This window comes from Mustela putorius, unplaced genomic scaffold, assembly GCF_011764305.1.
Source record: "Mustela putorius furo isolate JIRA1106 unplaced genomic scaffold, ASM1176430v1.1 tig00000281_pilon_pilon_pilon, whole genome shotgun sequence".
NCBI lineage: Eukaryota > Metazoa > Chordata > Mammalia > Carnivora > Mustelidae > Mustela > Mustela putorius.
This window is the reverse complement of record NW_025421343.1, coordinates 4186621-4205973: the sequence shown is the minus strand read 5'-3', so window position 1 is coordinate 4205973 and position 19353 is coordinate 4186621. Positions and strand designations below refer to the sequence as shown.

The 19353-nt window shown below is 49.9% G+C and overlaps 1 protein-coding gene across 9 annotated transcripts in view; it reads left to right on the top strand.

The window, feature by feature from the left end:
* The first annotated feature begins 224 nt into the window (after positions 1-224).
* Positions 225-19353, top strand: part of DCTN1 (dynactin subunit 1) — a 29547-nt gene continuing 10418 nt past the window's right edge. Inside the window, exons 1-7 of one of the 9 annotated variants that reach the window (XM_013051168.2) lie at positions 225-333; positions 13061-13306; positions 13572-13650; positions 13851-13885; positions 14565-14585; positions 16975-16992; positions 18365-18385. In XM_013051168.2, coding sequence (XP_012906622.1) covers positions 13079-13306; positions 13572-13650; positions 13851-13885; positions 14565-14585; positions 16975-16992; positions 18365-18385 — 402 coding nt within the window. In that variant the 5' untranslated portion in view covers positions 225-333; positions 13061-13078. Of the gene's footprint in view, positions 334-11069; positions 11370-13060; positions 13307-13571; positions 13651-13850; positions 13886-14564; positions 14586-16962; positions 16993-18364; positions 18386-19353 lie in introns of those variants that run through there. The other 8 variants (XM_045079042.1, XM_045079043.1, XM_045079045.1 and 5 more) reach the window with 8 other exon arrangements.

Here is a 19353-nt window from a genome sequence, read left to right as displayed (position 1 = left end):
CTCTCTCGTGGTCCTAACTGGCTTTCCAGGCACAGTGCGCACGCGCACATCTCTCTCCAGGTGTCCAGCTTTGTGCCTGACGGAGGTCTCCTCCGCTGCGCTCAGCGCGCAGTTTTCAACCCCGGCTGGTCTTCCGGGAAGAGTAGCGTGTTTCCTGGAGCTGGAGCGTCCCTGGGCCTCTGGGGCGAGAGGGTGTGGGGCGGGCCTCAAGGGGTCGGGCGGCGCGTCGGGCAGCCCACGCGGGCGGGGCGGGCGGGGCGCGACCGGCAAGGACTCGGGCGTCGGTCGCCGGTGGTGGGGCCGGAGCCGGGCGCGGAGCCCCTGACAGGACAGGTACGGAGGCGGCCACCCTGCCAACCGTCTCCTCCGCCGCCCCCCTGCGTGTTCGCTAGGTTCCCGGCGGCGGACGGGGGGCCCGGTGCTAGGCTGGGCTGGGCTGGGCTGGGGCGCGGCATGGAGCCCGGTGTGCGGAGCGGGGACGGTAGGGGTGGGCCGCGGCGGGGTGGGCGCCTGCCTGATCCTGGGCCTGTCCGACCCACCTGCGCTCTTCCGCCTGGCCGTGTGCTCCCGGGGTCGGAGTGGTTGCGTCCCTGAATTCCTCCGCAGCGGCGGGGGTCTCCCTCCTTTCCTGGGAGCGTCTGAGGCACCCCTGAACCCATTCTGAGCCACAGGTTTCAGTGGGTACATGGTTAAGAAGTTTGTGTCAAGCGAAAAACAAAACAAAACAAAAAACCCAAATCCCATAGAGGACTCAAGCATGGGGACCTGGGTAGGGGGTCTGGTATGTCTGTATCTCCCACTCACGGGGACCGCCTTAACTGGCAGGATGACCCTTGAGAAGTCATCTTGCACATTCCGCTTGTCTTTAAGGCAGAACCACAGGTAAATCACACAGATGAGGAACTCCGGTGTTTTTAAAGAGACTATGATTTGGAAGCTTCCCCTCATGTGTTGCAGTGATGAGAATAGCAAGCCCACGTTGACCGTTTACTAAGCCAGTATGCTTAAGGTACCGAGAGTCCGAGAACTAGGAGGTGGAGAATGACATTCTTTACCTGGTGTCCAGCCAGAGCATGAGTCACGGGGTATATGTTAAAGGAGATTGCCGTAATTTTCTTTTTTTTCTTCCTTAAGGCATTTCGTGCTCAAATATGTTTAGAAACTTCATGGTTAAAGTTTTCTCTTCTGTGGAATAGTTCAGAGCCTTTATTATGCTCAAGATAGTTACCATGACTCTCACACGGGAAGTATGGTATGGAGAGTTTCACAGATTTGAATGGGGAATGCTGTTTTTCTTGGGTGCTGATTCTGTTTAACAGTTGAAGTAGTTTGGGAAATGCAATTCCAGATTGGGAAAATCAAGGTTTGGAAGGGGCAGTGTAGGTCAGTGCTTTTCAAACCTTAATGGTGCATACACCTGCCTGTCTTGGTTAAAGAACAGATTGCGGTTGGTTCTGCATTTCTAACAAGTATCCAGATCCTGCTGCTGCTACGACTGCTGCTGCTGAGATCACACTTTGAATAGCAAGGGTGTAAGTCACTGGATTGAAATTTAGAGACTGGGTTCTCCTTCCTGCTCTCTGACATAAACTCTGCTGCCTTGAGCCATCCCCTTGACCTGTCCAGGCTTATAAAATAGGAGGCCGGACTAGAAGAGCACTAAGGTTCCTTTCAGATCTAAAATGCTGTGATTCGAGTTCAGTTACCCTTTTGATAGTTGAAGTCCATCTAAAATATCCTTCCCAAATGGCCAGTTTGGGCTTGAACACTCCTAATAACGGGGAATTTACTACATTTCACCTTGAGATAGCTTAGTAAGGAAGTTTTTCAATTTTTTGCTGAAATGCATCTCTGCAACTTCTATCCTATTGGTCCCAGGTTCTCTTTGACAACTGAACAGGAAAATAAGTACAGTCCCCCTTCCAAAGGTGACTCTTAAAGTGTTAAATGATAGCTGTTCCCACCAAGTTTCCTCCACTGAATTACCCTTAATTCTTCCATGACGTTGTTTTAGATGCCTCTCTTAAATTCTGTCTTTCTGCAGGGAGTGTAGTGGGGCTTTGGCTGGCCTCTGAAGGATGGGTGGGGCTGGCAAGACCAGGGAAAGCATCCTAAGCAGCTGACAGTGGTGCAGAGATGACACTGCATATGTCACAGGGAGGCCTGTTTGTTTAAAGTAAGAAATGGTGTGTCAGTGAAAGATTTGGGGCCAGGGGCTATCTGGGAAAAACAGTATTTTATTTTTTTTATTTTTTTTTAAAGATTTTATTTATTTATTTGACAGAGAGATCACAAGCAGTCAGAGAGGCAGGCAGAGAGAGATGAAGGGAAGCAGGACCCCTGCTGAGCAGAGAGCCCCATACGGGACTTGATCCCAGGACCCCGAGATCATGACCTGAGCCGAAGGCAGTGGCTTAACCCACTGAGCCACCCAGGCGCCCCTGGGCAAAACAGTATTTTAGAGTGTGTCATATTCTTACTCTGGGATATAATGTGTGACTGGAAATGGGGGGATGGGGGGAACCAGATGTGCTTCCCGAATCAGTAGTAGAGGACCCAGGTTGGTGATAATAAGCATGCCTTCCATTTATGTATAAGGTTTTACAGATTACAGAACCTTCCACCGACACGATCTCATTTTATTTAATAATCCTGTGAGGTAGGCAGAGCAGCTGTTAACCCTGTTTCATAGATGAGGCTCCACAGAGGGAAAATAGTTTGCCTCAATTCTCAAAGCTATTAAATGGCCAGCCAAAGAGATGACAGTGGTAATGGAGAAGAAAAAAGGGATGCTGGGAGGTGGTACTAAGAAGTGGTGAGTTGGGCCTGACGTGAGGATACAAAGGAAAAGAACTTGTTAGGGAAGATTCAGAAGATGTGGGAGCATTGTGATACTGTTGACAACTTCCACTCTAGGTTTTACTCTGTCATCTCTGTTATGGGTTGGGAGGGATTGTAGTAGAGGATTCCCAGGCTCCTTGGCTTGTGTATAGCGATTAGTGGTACTGTCTTAGCGTCCTTTCCATTTTGGAGACTCTGGATTTGGCTTTCTATCATTTTTCTTTTCTTTTAAAATATTTATTTATTTACTTAACAGAGAGAGAAAGAGAGAGAGAGAGAGCATGTACGTGCACAAGTAGGTGGAGTGGCAGGCAGAGGGAGAGGGAGAAGCGGGCTCCCCACTGAGGAGGGAGCCTGATGGGAGCTCGATCCCAGGACCCCAGGATCATGACCTGAGCCGAAGGTAGCCCCTTAACCCAGGTGCCCCTCATTTTTCTTTTCAAGTACAGGCTAGTACCAGTAGCACTTGGCTGATGGACAAATTGAGTGTCCCCACACTCCTACACATCCCCGGAGGGCTTCCCTTAAGCAAAGACTAGACCTTTGTCACCTCCAAAACCTCACTCAAGCTGTTTTCCCAGATCGGCATTTGCGGTATAGCCTAGAAGCCTCTCTCTGAGTCCTTTCCCCATGGAAATATGTGAGAGTGAGAACCAGTGTCATTACCAAATTCCGTACCCTCCATTTTTAGTTTCTTAGGCTCCTGTCTGGAAAAGAAAGATCTACATCTGCTGGGGTTCGTGTGTACATGTCTGTTAATTTCCTCTACAGTAATTTTCCAGTTACTCTGGAAAATTTGTCAGAGCCAGCTTATATTCCCAGAGCCTGGTATTGGTACAGGCTTGTATTTAACATTGAATGTCTTCTGTGTGCAGTGCTTAGGATACTGAAATAAATAAAAAACTCTCTTCCCTGGAAGCGTTCATGATGGGATAAGGGGGACAATATTTTAATAAAAATGTGATATTATAATAGAGATATGTCCAGAGTGCTGTGTGAGAACACAGGAAGGAATGACTAGCTCTGCATGGAGACATTGGGAATCTTCAGGACAAAGGTGGTAATTGAACTGAGCCTTGCTTATTAGGAAAAGGAATGGCCTTGGTGATTTTTGCAGCAGTTATAGAGGCATAACAGGGAAGGTAAGTATATCCATGTAGCTGGAATGTTAGAACTTTGAGTTCAGAGGAGAGGTGATCCTTGAGACTAGATATTCATAATGAGGCCAGGTTTTTAATGACCTGAAGTGCTGTGCTAAGGAGATTCAGTTTTATGGACAGAGAGGTGATATTGATTGTATTTTGGGAAGATAACTGTGAAAGTAGACTAAGGGGAGAATTTAGATCAGGGACATCAGGAGACTCTTGTAATATAACATAGGCATAGTATAATGCTGAACTAAGGATTAGGTCAGTGGGGGTGGAAAGGAGATGAATCTGAGACAGTAGAGACAGTCAACCTGATGTAATGATTAATGGGTTGTTGAGAACAAGAGAGGGAATTGTTAGGGATGACTCTGTTATCTGTTTTGGGTGGGTGGTGGTACCAGTAGAAAAGAGGGAATATAGAAGAGGAACATTTTTTGAGGGGAAGATACCAAGTGTCTTTTGAGTTATGTTGAACCTGGGGGGTGTCTGTGGTACTTAGCAGACAGGTGGAAGTGTGGGTCTGAGATTCAGAAGAGAGTCTGTGCCTGGGGCAGTAAGTGTAAGTGGGGGTTGATGCCATGGGAATGGATGAGCCCAGCTCTGCTTCTAGGAGGCTGAAGATATCAGAGGAGTCAAGAAGGATTGGTGTGCAAGGTACGAGAGAATGTTGCCTGGGGACCTAGGAGAGGAAAAAGTTCCAGAAGAGGAGCAGCAGCTTCAGCTGCTACAGGGAAGTCAAGAAGGATGAGCTTGGAAAATGCACCTTGAGACTGGACAGTTGGGAGATTGTGGTCACCAGGGCTCTTACGTTTTAAGTGTGAGCAGCTACTGAGAAGTGGTAGGGACAGGAGTGAGATTAAGCCAGATGGAGGAGTGGCTGGGAAAGGAGGAGAGAGAGGGTGTACTCACTTTGAATAGCCTGGCAGGGAAGGAAGGAAGAGAGGTGGTGGCATCTTGCGGAGGAGGCAGCAGAAACTAGAGACAGTTTTTCCTAGAATAGAAGTCTCGAGCATAGGTTACCAGATAATGTATAAGAGCGAGTAGAGAGGGTGCGTGCAGTTGAAGGGACAAGGGAAAAGATGATTGCTAAGTCAGATCCTCAGAGGAGGGTAGAAGGGTTGACCTGGAAAAGAAAGGGACATCATTTTCTTTGAAAGAGGAATGGCAGAAGAAAGGAAAGAATGTAGGAAGAAAGAGGCAGTGGTGGTAGCAGATATATCTAGACTTGCAAAGGAATTCTGCTCTAATAGGTTCAGGTTTTTTTCTTAGGAACTTTATCTGCTGAGGGGAGGTGTGGTGTGGGCTCAGATAGGAATTACCGAAGTAAGGGAGGTTTGAAATAACTGTCCAGAGGAAAGGGACAGAGATCAGACCTGAGATTCTCTCCAGGAGTGTTAAGTACCCTCAGAACAAGCCTCACACTGTAGGCCCCTCCTTCCTCTTTCTCCTAATAATAATGGCTGATGTTTATTGAGTGCTTCGTACCAGGCACTCTTCTGAGCGCTTTTCAGGCATTCTCACAACAGCTCTTTTAAAGGAATTGTTACAGTGTCGATTTTACACAAGAGGAAATGGAGGCATGGAGGATTACTTAGGGTTAGTAGTGCTTTGATGAGTCTCTTACCTCTGCAGAAGTGGCATTCCTTCCTCTGAGGCATCAGAGGAGGCAGAAATTGAATCCCAGCTCCAGGTTTCTGGACCTTGAGGGGCTGGGGTCCAGGGCTGCTACAGAGGGGGTCTTACCTGGCTGGTGTGTGGGCATGCTGGTGGCATGGGTGGGCAGAGTAGTGGGGTCAGTGTGGCTGCTGGCCTTTAATAGCCACGTCGGGAACTCTGAAGTCCGTGAATGACACTAGCGTCCCGACCAGAAGGACAAGTGACTGAGAATGCTTGGTCAAGTATTGAGGGCTGAGACTGTGTCACCCGAGACAGTGAATACTTAAAAGGGAATTGACCCCATCCAACCAGAAAAAGAGAATTTTTTTTCTGCCAGATACGGGAGTAGGCAGACTTATAACCTTACATAATAGCATAGATTATTAACACTCACTTTTTACGTTTTCCCCTTTGATATGATAGAATTTGCAGGTAAGGTATGCTTGAGTGAAGGGGGAAAATGGTGGGATGGCATGGACGGTAGAGAAACAGGCTTACCTTTTGCTGCTGCAGCTACTGGAGCATCATTTCCGTGTCCTTCCTCTTGTGGTTGCTATGGATACGCCTTTGCGTGGTGACTTGAGGAGATTGATTTCCATTACGATCAAATGATGACGTGGATTTAAAAAGAGAAAGGACAGAATGCTCTGCTTTTGGGGAGTGGCCGGTGAGCTGCCCAGAAGGCAGAGCCCAAGCACAGCCAAGGTGGCTGTGGCTTTGTTGGCTGCCTTGGCTTTTGCTGAAGTTGTGAAATGGTGCATCTCTCTCTTTAGAGCGCAGGCTCAGGGTTCCCTGTCTGCAGGGTCCTAGTGCCAGAGAACTGCTGGTTGATTCATGGGGAGGAACCAGCAGCAACTTCAGACAGGCTGTCAAGTAGGACTTCTGCTAGCATAGGGAAAGTTGCAGTTCTTGAATATGGGGCTGGGGGCTTCTCTGAACCTGGTGCTGTCCTGCAGAACTTCCTTTATTGTAGATAAGTGGGGAATATTGTGTAGATTTCCTTCCTGGCTCTTGGAGGTCTGGGCCTTTGGAGGTGGGCCTGGCAGTCATTGGGTATTGGGGGAAGGGGATACTTTGGGAGGAGATTGAGTTGCATTCAGAATGAGAGTGGGCTGCAGACATTTCTGGGGAAAACAAGGAGCTGGAAAGGTAAAGAAAGTCCTTCTAGGATTTAGGCCCTATCTGTATGAGATCTGTAAGGCAGATACTGGAGTAGGACTTTGGAGCAATGGGTTGTGTACCTGTCTTCTTTCTGGGTTCCTGTGTGTCTGAAACACAGGCTTCCATACTTCGAGGCCCATAGCTTCTCTTCCCCACTCAGTGAGCAAATAGCTCTTTTTTTCCTGATTCCTGAGGGACTTACATCTATACTTATCCCTTCCTAGTCTGAGGAAAATCTGAATCTTGCTAGTTACTATTGTGTTTCTTTTATCTTTGTTAACCAAACTACTCTATACCCAGTGCCTGATATAGTTCAGTTCAAGTGTGTGGACCCTGCTATGAGACTACCTGGGATTCAAACCAGCTCCTCTATGAGAGGGACGAGGGAAATCAGACAGCTGGGTTAGCTCAGGATTAAGGCTGGGTGAGATGGAGACAAGAGGAGGTCAAAGGCTCAAAGGATGCTGGGGTGCTAGTACAAGCAAGGTAGGAATAGTTCAGGCTCAGTGCCAAAGAGGCTTCTTTTTACTTGTTCCTTCTTAATTCTTAACAAGCTACTTGCTTTCCTGTCATTTTCTGAAATAATCTCCAAGACCATTGATTACCTATTTATCAGACACCTGTTTTTGTAGATATTTCAACAGTATTTAATATCACTGGGGAAGAAAATGAATTAGAAGTCTAGGGCGTATCTAGCTTGTCTCTGGCTGAGGGAACATGTAACTCAGAATTGTCCTGTGTGACATGGCATGGGGCCCAGTGGTGCTGTGGTACGATCACCTGCCTGTACAGCTAGGCACATGTGCCCCCCCTGCCATTTTCTGGCCACGAGACTCAGGAGAGTCATTTGACTTCTGAGACTCAGTTCCATCACCTATAGAACAGAGATGATGCAATCTGTTTTGTCTGCATCACAGGTGCATTTTGGAAGGAGACAGTGAAATATGCATGGTAGTGTACACAGTTAAATTTGCTCTGGAGAAGGTCCTACGAACAGGACTTACCTTCTCTCTCCTAACATGTTCAGTTTGCCTTCCCATTTCCTCCCAATTTTTTTAAATGTTTTCAGTCATCATTCTTCCATTACGCTTGAAAGCTCCTGAGTTTGTTCGTTCATTTTTTTGTTCATGCATTCCTTCATCCATCCATTTATTCCTGCATCTTTCAAGTTCCTGCTGTATGTAAGTCATCATTGATGTAGCTTCCCAATAATGATGGAGGTGATATCTACATTTTGTTCAGCATATATTCTGTGCCAGGCATTGTGTTAAGTGCTTGCTTTCTTAAGTGTTTACTTAATCCTCACAACATCCCTGTGAGGTAGGTATTATTTTCCCCCCTTTTTTCAGATGAGGTAGTTTTTTTTCAGATGAGGTAATTGGGCTCAGAAAGTTAACTGTCTTGACTAGAGTCATACAGGTGAGGAGGGAACCAAAGCTGTGTCTAGGTCTGTTCGTCTCTGGAGCCCTTGCAGGCACTCTGCCTCTTTCCCCATGTGTGATCTTAGGGCCTTCTCAGGGCATTTTCGTACATTCTCTGAATTAGCTCCTATCCTCTCCTGCTTCTTTCTCTCTCTCTCCCTCTCTCCTTCCCTCCCTTCTCTGGCTCAGACCCTCCCCACCCCTTGTGCATTATGCAGCAGTCTCCTTGCTATTTTCCTGTCTTTACTGGGTTGCTCCTGCCTCCACTCCAGCCTGCTCTGCCACCCGTTTGATCCTCCTAAAATAACTTGTCATGCCAGTCTCCTGCTCAGGAAGAGATCCACTTGTTGTTACTGGATCATGTAGATGGACTTGTCTCTCTCCTTCTAAATGTTAAACTCCCTAACTATCCATACTTACCTTCTAGTGCATCTCAATATTGATGTCCTTGTTTACTCAATAAATATTTGACTCCATGAGCTAAGGGTGATGGGATCACAAAGAGGGAAGTTGTGGGCTGTGCTTTAAAAGGCTTATCGTTCGATAGAACTCATCTAGAATTCTTTACTGAAGCCAATCTAGTCTTCTTTAATATTCCCTAGTCAAGCAAAAGTATGCTGTTTCTACTCAGTGTGTTCACAACTTACAGTGTTGGTAGGCCTTTTCACATATCCAGAAAACAGCCCATAATTCAAGACATAGTCAGGGACCCCTTGTTCTTATTTATTTTTTAACCCCTTTTTAGTTCGTCTTTCTTTTGTCTGTAGTTCCTTAGAACATTTGTTGTCTAGATATTTTATTTTTAGACTTATATATTACCTGTTATGTCAGCTAATTTTTTGCATTCTGTATTTTTGCAAAGCACTTTTACATGCTTTATCTTATTCGGGCCTAGTACCTTTAGCATAGAGATGACAGGTGATATGCCCATTTTATAGAAGAAAAAGCCTCCAAGAAGTTAGGTGATCATGTCAGCCTATATGGCTGGTGAGTTGTGAGGTTGTTCTTAGATGAGTTCTTCTGAATATCTGGAGGCAGTGTGGTGTAGAGGGGGAGCACAGCCTAGGAAGAAGCCTAGAGTGATGTATGGCCAACACTGAGGTGAGTGGAAAGTGCAGAGGGTCCTGGGGCAGCCTCTAGTTCCAGTTTTGGTTCCACGCCTCACCTTCTATGAAACTTCAGGGAAGTTACTCAGTTCTCTAAGCCTCAGTTTCCTTGTCAGCACCATTCCTGGCCTGCCTCTCTGCGGGGTTATTGTGATGTCCAAGGATAACAGCATGGATATTAGCTGACTTGTTGAGTACCTACTAAATACCAGGCAATGTCCTAAATGTTTTACATGGATTATCTTGGCTAATCCTCAGAACCACTCTCTGAGATATGTTCTTTGTTCCCAAATGACCAATAAGGAAATCAAAGCACAGAGATGTTAAATATCTGTCCCAAGTTCATGTAGTTCCCAGGTGGGGAAGCCAGGAATTGACCATAAGCAGTCTGAGTCTCGAAACAGTACTCTTAACCGTAGTACTATAGAGTTATGTTTTTCAGGGTGCTCTCTAGACTGTAAAGTGCTCTGAGCTTGGAAGTCCAGGCTGCAAGGGGCTGCATGGCCCTGCCTATCTGGGTAAATGTGAAGGGAAGGGAGGGGTCAAACATGGAGAGTTTTACTAGAGAAATGGTTCCCTAGCAGGTCTGGCCAGGATTGGAGATGGGGAGAGGTATTTTGGGGCCATATATCTGGCTATTGGTTGTCATTCTAGTGTCGGACTATGTGGTCTGCCTTAGAAAGAGAGTACAGTGGAGAAAGATTCTATTTGGCCAGTGAAGTCCAGTGCAGACAAGACAGGTATCCCTAGATCCACACCGCATCTGGTGGAGCTATACCGGTCAGACCCCAGGCCAACCTTGTTTGGTGCTCAGGGGCAGGGAGCCTGGTGTGCTGGCTCGTAGCCCATGTTAGATGGGTGAATGAACACAGAGGCATCGTGACATAGCCCTCCGGAGACCTCTCACTAGAATGCTTAATCTTATTAAATATTTATAATTATAGAAGTAATATGTGGCTATTACAGAAATTTGGTGATATATAGAAAAGAAACCATCTTGCTTTTTCTGTTAAGGAGGTGGCTGGGAAACCAAGAGTGTAAGTAAGGGGCAGGTGGTTGAGGTGGACTGGGCCTTGTGCTACAAGGGACAGGTAGAGCTGTCTGCTCTTATTCATGAAGTTGAACCTGACAGTCCCGGGGTTTGAGCTTGGCCCTTTATAACAGCCAGAAGGGAGAAAGAGTCTGGCAACCTTTGCCAGTGTGGAGGAGAAGGTAGGTACTTGACTTGCTTTGCTGTATGAAGTTACCTCCATTACTGCCCTTCCTTTGCTGTGTGGTGTGCTGGGTCTGGCTGCTTTGGTCAAGTGTGTGAAATTGAAATCCAGACTAATTACATGGGTTTGGACCCTGAGTCTAGAGTTTAGAAGAAGGAGGGAGAAAGACGAGCCCTAGAAAGAGGTGTATGAGACCCTTACTTTGGCTGCATGGAGGCGGGTAGGGAGCTGATCTTGAAGTGTCCCTTGTTGCTTGTGGCCCTGCTGAGGCACGTTGTGGGGGGAGGTGTTGGGGGTGGCAGCAGTGATGCTGAGGGGTGCAGACTAGGACAGTCAGGGCTGTGCTCCCAGCCCTGAACACTTACAGTTTACTCTAGAGGTGATTGCTGAGGGTCTGTGGTGTGGGCGGAGCCCCAGCAAGTCCCAGCCTTGCTTGTCTGGCCTAGGTGAAGCAGGGGGGCACTAGGACCCAGAGGCTAACACGGTTCCTGACAAGTCTAGAGCAGCACTAGCGCAGAGTGAGACTCATCAGCTGGCAAGCAGGATTCGGTGTCTCTGGGTTCAGGAATCATCAGGCAGCAGAGAGGACTTGCTCCTCAGCCCCCATCTCTGCCCCCATCCCTACCCCGGTAGGCCACCGAGTGAGGTCCATGGACTGGGGAGGGCCGTGCCTGACGGCTTCTGTGTCTGTCCATGAGGGCCTGGAGCCCTGACCCTCCTGCCTAGGTTTCTGCCTTTTCTCTCTGTCTTTGGCCCGCTGGGGGAGGGGGTAGAGGCCGGGTGAGCAACATGGCCCAGAGCAAGAGGCATATGTACAGCCGGGTAAGTGGTCCTTATCTGGGATGGCCCTGGGAGGGCTGCTGGAGAAGGCCTGGGTGCCTGTGGACACTGCTGTGGGGGCTGGGGAGACAGGCTGGAGCTAGGCTGGGGCCACTCGCAGCAGGGACTGATGGTGTGAGGCTGGACCGGCCTCCTCTCCCAGTGTTGGGCCTTCAGTGGGGACTGGCAAAGCCTGACCTTTGACTCTAACTGGACCTCTGGCTAGAGGTTTCTGAGGGGATTGGACTATGCTGGGGACTCTCAGTGGGGTTGGTGGGTTAGAATGGCCTTACAGTGACGCCTTTCTTCAGAGCTGCTCTGTTGTTTGTCACTTGCTTTCTCTCTCTTCTGGTTGAGATTGAATCTGTACCCACTATTTTGTCCACCTGGTTTTGAGAGGCTTATTAGGGTTGGGAGGTTGAGGGAGTCTCTTTAGTTTGGGGCTAGTCCTGATGTCACTGTCAGTTTTTTTTTATTGTGAGATCCATGAGAGCAACCCTACTGTCCCAGGTGTGATTTGGGGTCCTGAAGCCCCTGGGAGCTATAGCCCTATCTTCCCGGATGAGCTCTTAGGGGAAGGGATTTGGGGAGTGACAGACTCTAGCAGGGCTCCCTTCTGAAGCCAAGTGGGAGCATCGGAGGGAGCCCTGTGGAATCTTCAGAACCAGGGAGTTACTTTCTCATGCCTCATTCATCTCTTTGCTATAAGGCCCCTGGCTCATGGAGCTGCTATTGCTAAAAATGGCTTAGGTGTGATTTTCTTCTAAACCATGGCCCTCTTTGGAAACCTAATTTCAGGTTGTGTCCTGTCATCACGGGTGTGTCAGAAGCTGAGAACTTCCAAAGGACAATGTTTAGTCTATTTCTTTGCTTTGTCGATCCATGGGATGATAGCCACCCATTTGGATCATTGAGCAGAGTCTAGGGGACAGTGTAGGTCAGATCTGAGGTACCAGATTTACCTGGCCTTTGTTTTTCTTTTTATAGCAACACAATGTGGGGGAAGGATCTCTAGAGTTTGGGGTAGAGTTGCTAGGACAGGGCGCAGGCCAGGAGGAAGGGAACTAAATGGTTGAATGGGCTTCAGTGAGACATCTAGGAATGTCATGGTGGGTATGTGGATGGGGTGGGGGGAGTCGGGTCTGGAAGGAGTGATGGTGACTTAAGGGCTGGAAGGAGGCACAGTTGTGTACCTTTGAAAGAGAGAGGCCTAAGAGAGCTGGTTGACCACAGGGAAGACAGACAGCAGTGGGAGTAGAATAGGATCCTGTGGGGTCACCCATGAGTCACCTGTCTTCTCAGCTTAAGCACCTGAGTCAGGGCACTGGGTTTTGGAGAGCCTGGTATCAATTGAGTTATTCGCTTGAGCTTCATTTCCCTCCTTGGGGGCAGTGCTCCTGAGACACTGACATTCACAGTTCTGTCATTGAATTCTGATTTGTTATAAAATTTAAATATAAACTCTTTAAAAAATGGTAGCAGATTCCAAAGGAGTTTGGAGAAGTCTTAGAACATCACCAGTACTTTTCAGAAGGGAATTTGGGACCCACTTCACCCTGAAAGTGGGGTTCAGGGAAGTGACTTCTTGTCCTTTTTCAATCCAGGATCCTGACTAAGGCCTTTCTGGTGCATTAGGCTGCTACCCTTGACCTGAGGCCTTTAACTGCATATGCTTGCACGTGTCTTTCTTTCAGACACCCAGTGGCAGCAGAATGAGTGCAGAGGCAAGTGCCCGGCCTCTGCGAGTGGGCTCCCGGGTGGAGGTGATTGGAAAAGGCCACCGAGGCACTGTGGCCTATGTCGGAGCCACACTCTTTGCCACTGGCAAATGGGTTGGCGTGATCCTGGATGAAGCAAAGGGCAAGAATGATGGAACTGTCCAAGGCAGGAAGTACTTCACTTGTGATGAAGGGCACGGCATCTTTGTGCGTCAGTCCCAGGTACTTCTACCCTGTTTCGAGTGTGTGTGTGTGCACATGCTCTGTCGCTTGTGCAGCTTTTGTGTGGGGCTCCCTTTTCCTGGGCATGATTGTACATCTCTGGTTGAGAGAGTGGGAGGTAGCGGGGGAGGGAAGATTGGTCATCCCTCCTTATGTCCATTCTTATGGAAGCTGCCCTGTACCCCAGGCTTGCTTGGGGTGTGGGGTGGGGGCAGATCACAGCCATCCTTGATCTGACTATATTGAGTCTGTTCTCTGGCTTCAGATCCAGGTATTTGAAGATGGAGCAGATACTACTTCCCCAGAGACACCGGATTCTTCTGCCTCCAAGGTCCTCAAAAGAGGTAACAGCCACTCAGTTAAGTTGCCTTCCCACATCCAGAAGTCCACAGGACTTCTGCCGAGAATACAGGGCCACAGTGGTTCATGAGATTTTTCCATCACTACCATATTCCCTTGTTACATCTCTTCTACCCCACCAGGATGGTCTCTGCCCCCACCCCTCTATACAAACACACAATTTATTTCTGCTTGCTTTCTACAGAGGGAACGGACTCAACTGCAAAGACCAGCAAACTGGTGAGTGGTTGGGGATGGAGTGGAGAGTAAGAGAGAGAAAGAGGGGAAGGAGAAAGAGGAGGGAGACCACTCTTAGGCAGGTAGAAATAGTAGGTGAGTAAATGGAGTTAAGCCTTCCTGTCTCCAACGTCCTTGAGAAGGAAGCTTTCTGGGTGTGAGTTGCTGCTTTAGGGATAGAATAAAGGTGGTAGTAGGGAAGAACTGATAGGGCCCAGAAGTTTAGGGTCAAATGGGGCCAAGGCTAGGGGTGACAGGAAAGACAGGTCTGACCCTAGTAGTGCTATTGCCAGCTTCCTACCTTTTGGTACCCAAGGCTGTTAAAGGTCAGAGGGTAGGGGTAAGGTGAAAACTAGAAGAAGAAGTTTTGTGAGCACTCGTCCTGCTCACAAGTGAATGATAAGGAGCCAGCCCCACTGCTGCCTTTTAGGCTGTATGCAGAGGCCCTGTTCTAATTCTCCGCTGCTCTGCACAGGGTATGTGTGTTGGGATTCAGACCCTCCAGCTTCTCTGGAAGCTGATCCTTCAGGGATCTCACTTACCCAGGAGTTGGTAGTGACCTGACTCTCCCTTTTACTTACATGTACCTGAGTTGGTCTCAGCACCTCCCCCAGGATGTCTGGCCAGCTTGCACACTGTGATGTCTGTTCTCTAACTCTCCCCTTTCCTACTCCTCATGCAGCGGGGACTGAAGCCTAAGAAGGTGGTGTGTTTACTATTTGTGCCTGGGTGGGTGAGGGCCATGAGCCCCCTCCCCAGCTGTCCTGCATGACCTTGGGCTGCTGCATGCATGTTTGTGTGACCTTGGGGCTGGGATGGCCAGAGGAAATGGCGGCCTTGGCTTTAAGGGTGCCTTTGAGGGATGCAAGGATATCAGGCTTAGTGTCCAGGCTCAGGTGGTGCTCATTGGAGATGACCGCGCACCTACTTGTCCCCCTCCCCACTGCCTTAGGACTTCTAGTCAGAGACTCCAGACATTCGACTATAAATGTAAAGCAGTAGCATGGAGTAGGGCATTTACTGGGTTACACTCGGTTTCAGTCTGAGTTTGGGGGCAGTGGGAGGAAACACGGAGGTTGGGAGTGGAGAAAGTACCAAATGAGATGATTGGGCAAGGAGCAGGAGGCCAGGGAGCAGAGCACAGGAAGAACAGTCCTGAGTTAGAAGGCCTGAGTGTCCGTGTGTCTGTTTCTAGGCGGGCGCTAGCTGTGGATGCCCGCCCTCACTCTGCTCTGTCAGTCTTTCCCTACCTCTTCCTGCCTCTGGTGCTGCACTTGTGGCGGCTCCCACCCCTTGCGGCCTTCCATCAACCATCATTGTGTGGGGCTCAACTCTGCCACCCCCAGACTCTTTTTAAACTTTGAAGTCACTGCCGTGACCACTTCCTCACACCAGCCCGTGTCGTGGGCCTGTGCCCAAGCTATCTCTGAGTTGCATGTGCCTGTCTGACCTGTGTGTCCTGTGCCATATGTGTGGTTCTGTGACTTCCTTGTTGCCAGCTGTCTCAGGCCCTTCTGACCTGCATGAAGAGTTACTGGATTGGGCCAGTGGGTGGGGAGAGGAAAACCTCTTTTCCACTCCTGGTTGTTGATGGGTCCTCACTCTGGAGTCTTGTCATGGAAAAGACCACATTCTGGTGCTTGCCTTGAGGTCCTGGCTTGGGTGGGAGTGGGGGTATGAGAAGGAAAATAATGCTGTAGAAGGGTGCTGAGCCCATTACAAGGTTATAGAAACTTGGGCTTTTCCCAGGGTTATTGTCTTCTGGTTGGGGCTCCCAGTCTTGCCTCAGGCCCCTGCATAGAGAAGAGCATGGACCTGCAGTCTGATATCCATGGAGGACTTCTCACCACAGGGGGACCTGACCCTGGACAGGGCCTGAGCTGTGTCTGAAAGTGGGGTTTTGGCGTCTGCCTGGGGAAATGTGGCAAAGCCCAGCCTAGGCTGCCTTCCTTGCTCCTGTACAAAGTGTCAGTCAAATAGTCAAGTCCCCAGCCAGGTCGTCATCTCCAGTGGTTCTTGCACAGCAGAACACCTAGTCCAGGGCCCTGCTCTCACCCCCCCCCCCGGGGGGAGCAGGGGGCTAGCACCAGAACAACAACAACAACACAAGGAACTTTGAGGGGGAGGGCAGAAGAGAATCCAGATGTCTCTGCAAGGTGCCCAGTCCCTTCTGGAAGGTCTTTAGAGACAGGCTTTAACCTGCCTGTAACCAGGAGAGGTTTGGGAGAGGAGCGAAACAGTCATTATTAGAGCTGCTGCTGAGTGTTTCCTGGGGTTTCTTATTGTATGCCCCTCAGAGCGGATGCTGTCACAGAAGGGGTATTCTGGGTGCCTGTGCCTCAGGAGAGACCAACCCTAAGGGCGTTGTCCTTGTGTATAAGAGACAAGTGGAGTTAATGGGGCTGTGGACAGAGAGGAGTGTCTTGAGAGGGGCTGGTGGAGCAGTGAGGCTCTGTGCCCCTGCCGTCATGCCTCAGCCCCAGAGAGTACCATTTCTGCGATGGTCCCTAGCCCAGTTTTTTGGAACAGACTCTTGGGGATGGGGGTGGGAGGAGGGAAGGGGAGGGAGGAGTCAGAACCTGTTCCACGGAGGCAGAAGCAGGGCGGGTTCTGCGCCGGACTTTGTCCAGTCCTGTGGAGGAGGAGGAGCCAGCAGAGCCCGGCAGTTGCTAGGAGACCAAGGAGCAGTGGCTCCACCCCCATAGATCAGAGGAGGGTGGGTGCATGACGTCAGGTGGAGCTGGTGCTGCGGCCACTGAGGCTGCCATCAGCCTTAGCTGGTGAACTGGGCCGGGCTCCTCTCCGGTGCCTGCCGCCTGCCGGAGCCTGGCTGTCCCACTGCGCACCTGCGGGGGCTTCTGCGACTGAGCCACAGCCATTTTGCGGGCCGGGAAGCCGGCCTGCCGGGAAGCTGAGGCTGCATTGTTGGGATTTGATGCACTAATCTCCTGTCTCCGCCGCCTTTCCCTCTGTTCGGTCTCTTTCCCTCCCTCCCTTCGTCTGTCCTTCCTCTGTGTGTTTGTCCATCCTCCTCTGTCCCTCCTTCTCTTTCCTCTCCTGGCTTTCTTTGGTTTTCTGCAATGATGAGACAGGCACCGACAGCCCGAAAGGTACTCTTGCTTGCTCTGGTCCTGCTGCCGGGTTGCTAGGGCGATGGTGGCAGCAGGCTGCTGGGGTGGGGGTGGGGGCTGATTGACTTCATCTGTCTACCTGGTTGGGGGAGGAGGGGAGGGATGTGGAGGGGGAGGGAGAGGTGTGTGTCACTGCCATGGCCCACATCCTGGGTATTTGTTCTCTGCTTTGGGCTCTGACTGTGTGTTCTGGGCCTTGTACCCAGTGGCCTCACAGCCTTGGGCTTCAGGCAGGTTTTGCTGCAAACTGGCTTTGGGAGTTTCCTGTGAGAGGATATGGGGAAGCAGGTCCCCGTGTCTCCATGCCTCTAGCAGGCCTACCTCACCCTTATCCTTTGCTAGGATGCCTCTTGGTTGTACTCTCGGCATCCCTTCTCCACCAGGGTTTGTATTAAAGGGCTTTTCCAGGGTGGGATGGGGACCCTAGAGTAGTTTTTGACCCACAACTATGGAGGCTCAGCTCAGGGTAGGAGGGGTGGGGTTTGGTCTCCTTAGACTCAGTGTCTTCTAGAGGTAGGGTCTAATCCAAATCTGTTTTTGCTGTTTTGCTGTAAGATACTGGGTAGCAGGAATACAATTTGGAATTTGGGATTAATCATCTATTTTTGTTTAGGGCACTAGTTTCTCTGTGCTGCTCCCTACCCCCACGTCCTTTCTTGCAGCTGGGTGGGGTTACTTTGCTGAGCTCTGGGTTCTGGTTAATGCAGTATTCATGGTCCTGACACCTGAGCCCTTCGCCCTAGGGATGGGGACTGCTGCAGGATCTGGTCCTGGGGGAGGGGAAGACAGCAGCGCTGTTTTGCCTAAGGGTCCTGAGCACCCCCCTGCTGGGGTCATATCACTCACTTCTGGGCTTCTAGCATCATTCTGGTCACATGGTATTAGTAGGGGGTCTTCTGTGCAGTCTGGCAGTTGAAGGAAGGGGCTGACCTGGGAAAGTCCTTGGGAGTGGTGGGTGGGCGGGGCCTCTGGCTCTGGGCTGGAGTGCGAGAAGGACGGTCTCTGGGGACCTCCACCAGCTGCTGCCTTTGGTCTCCTGTGGCTCAGCCTAGGAGATGGGGATTTCTGGGATTTTCAGGGTACTTGAAGGGGTGAGGTCTGCAGGGGTTGGGCATAAATGGGGCAAGGAGCCAATGGAGAATAGGATTCTGAGGTCCTGGAGTAGAACGAAGGTGATTCACTGGAGGGAAAAGGGGATGGGGTGGGGATGGGAGTGGGGAGGCAGCTAACTGTATTCCCATTCCTGGTACTTCTTCTGCTCTCATTGCTGTCCTTTCTGCTGTCTGTCTTTCTGCCATTATCCTTTCTTTCCTGACTCCTCCTCCTCCTCTGGCTCCTGTTGCCTGTCCAGACCACAACTCGGCGGCCCAAGGTGAGAAAAAAAAAAGGCCTCTGTACATGCCACTGCTGAGTGTAGACTCACATTTCAGGCATGTGCTTGTGTGTGGGCATGTGTGTGAACAAGTTAAAGGTGGTCGCAGTGCATCCTGGGTTCTCTTTTTCGGGGGAGTAAGGAGACTTCGGGTGGTGACAGGCCTCTCCTGGGAAAATGACTTCTGACTCTTAGGAGGTTATTTGAGCCAGTAGCCTGAGTGCAGACAGGAAATGAGAGTGGTTGTGGTCAGTCAGGGCCGGCTTTCTTGAAGAAGGGCATTTTGATTAGTTTTTTGGTGCGTGAGTAGGGGTAGAAGTTAGAAGAAAGGTGAAGAAGAACTTGTCAGTGTCAGGGGATAAGGACCTGGGGTTATCTGTGGGTAGCATATGAATTCTGAGTGTCAGCCCATCAGGAGAACTTCAGGGCTCAGTACTGCAAGAGAGAGCACTGGGCAGGCCTGTCTGCTACTGGGCCTGGGGCTCCAGCGAGCTCTGCCCCAGCCCCACGGGGCCCTGGGTAAATGTTGCCTGGTTAGAGCCCCTTTGTCTTGTGGGAGGGAGATGACAGAAGGTTGGCACTACTGACCATGTTTCAGAGGGGATCCTAGGAGTACAACTTTCACTCTGGCCCTTTTACCTGAAGGGTCCCCTAAAGTAGATCAAGGGAGGGAGAATCACCTCAACTCCCAAAGAGTGGCATATAGAACTTGGTACCCCCACTTCTAGCCCAGCCTTCTCTGGGAATATGAAAGTTAGAGAACAAACTGCAATTTGTTCTTTTGCTCTGGGGATGACATTGAGGCGCTTTTTCTTCCTGGGGGAGGAGGGTACAGGCCCAGAACAACAGTAGAACTGGGAGTATTAAGAAATTGCTATAATGATCCCAACTGGGTCACAGAGGGGAGGACTGGGGAGTAAGGGATTCTGCTCTAAGGGGGTAGTGCCAGAACTGGGAGGAATGTGGGG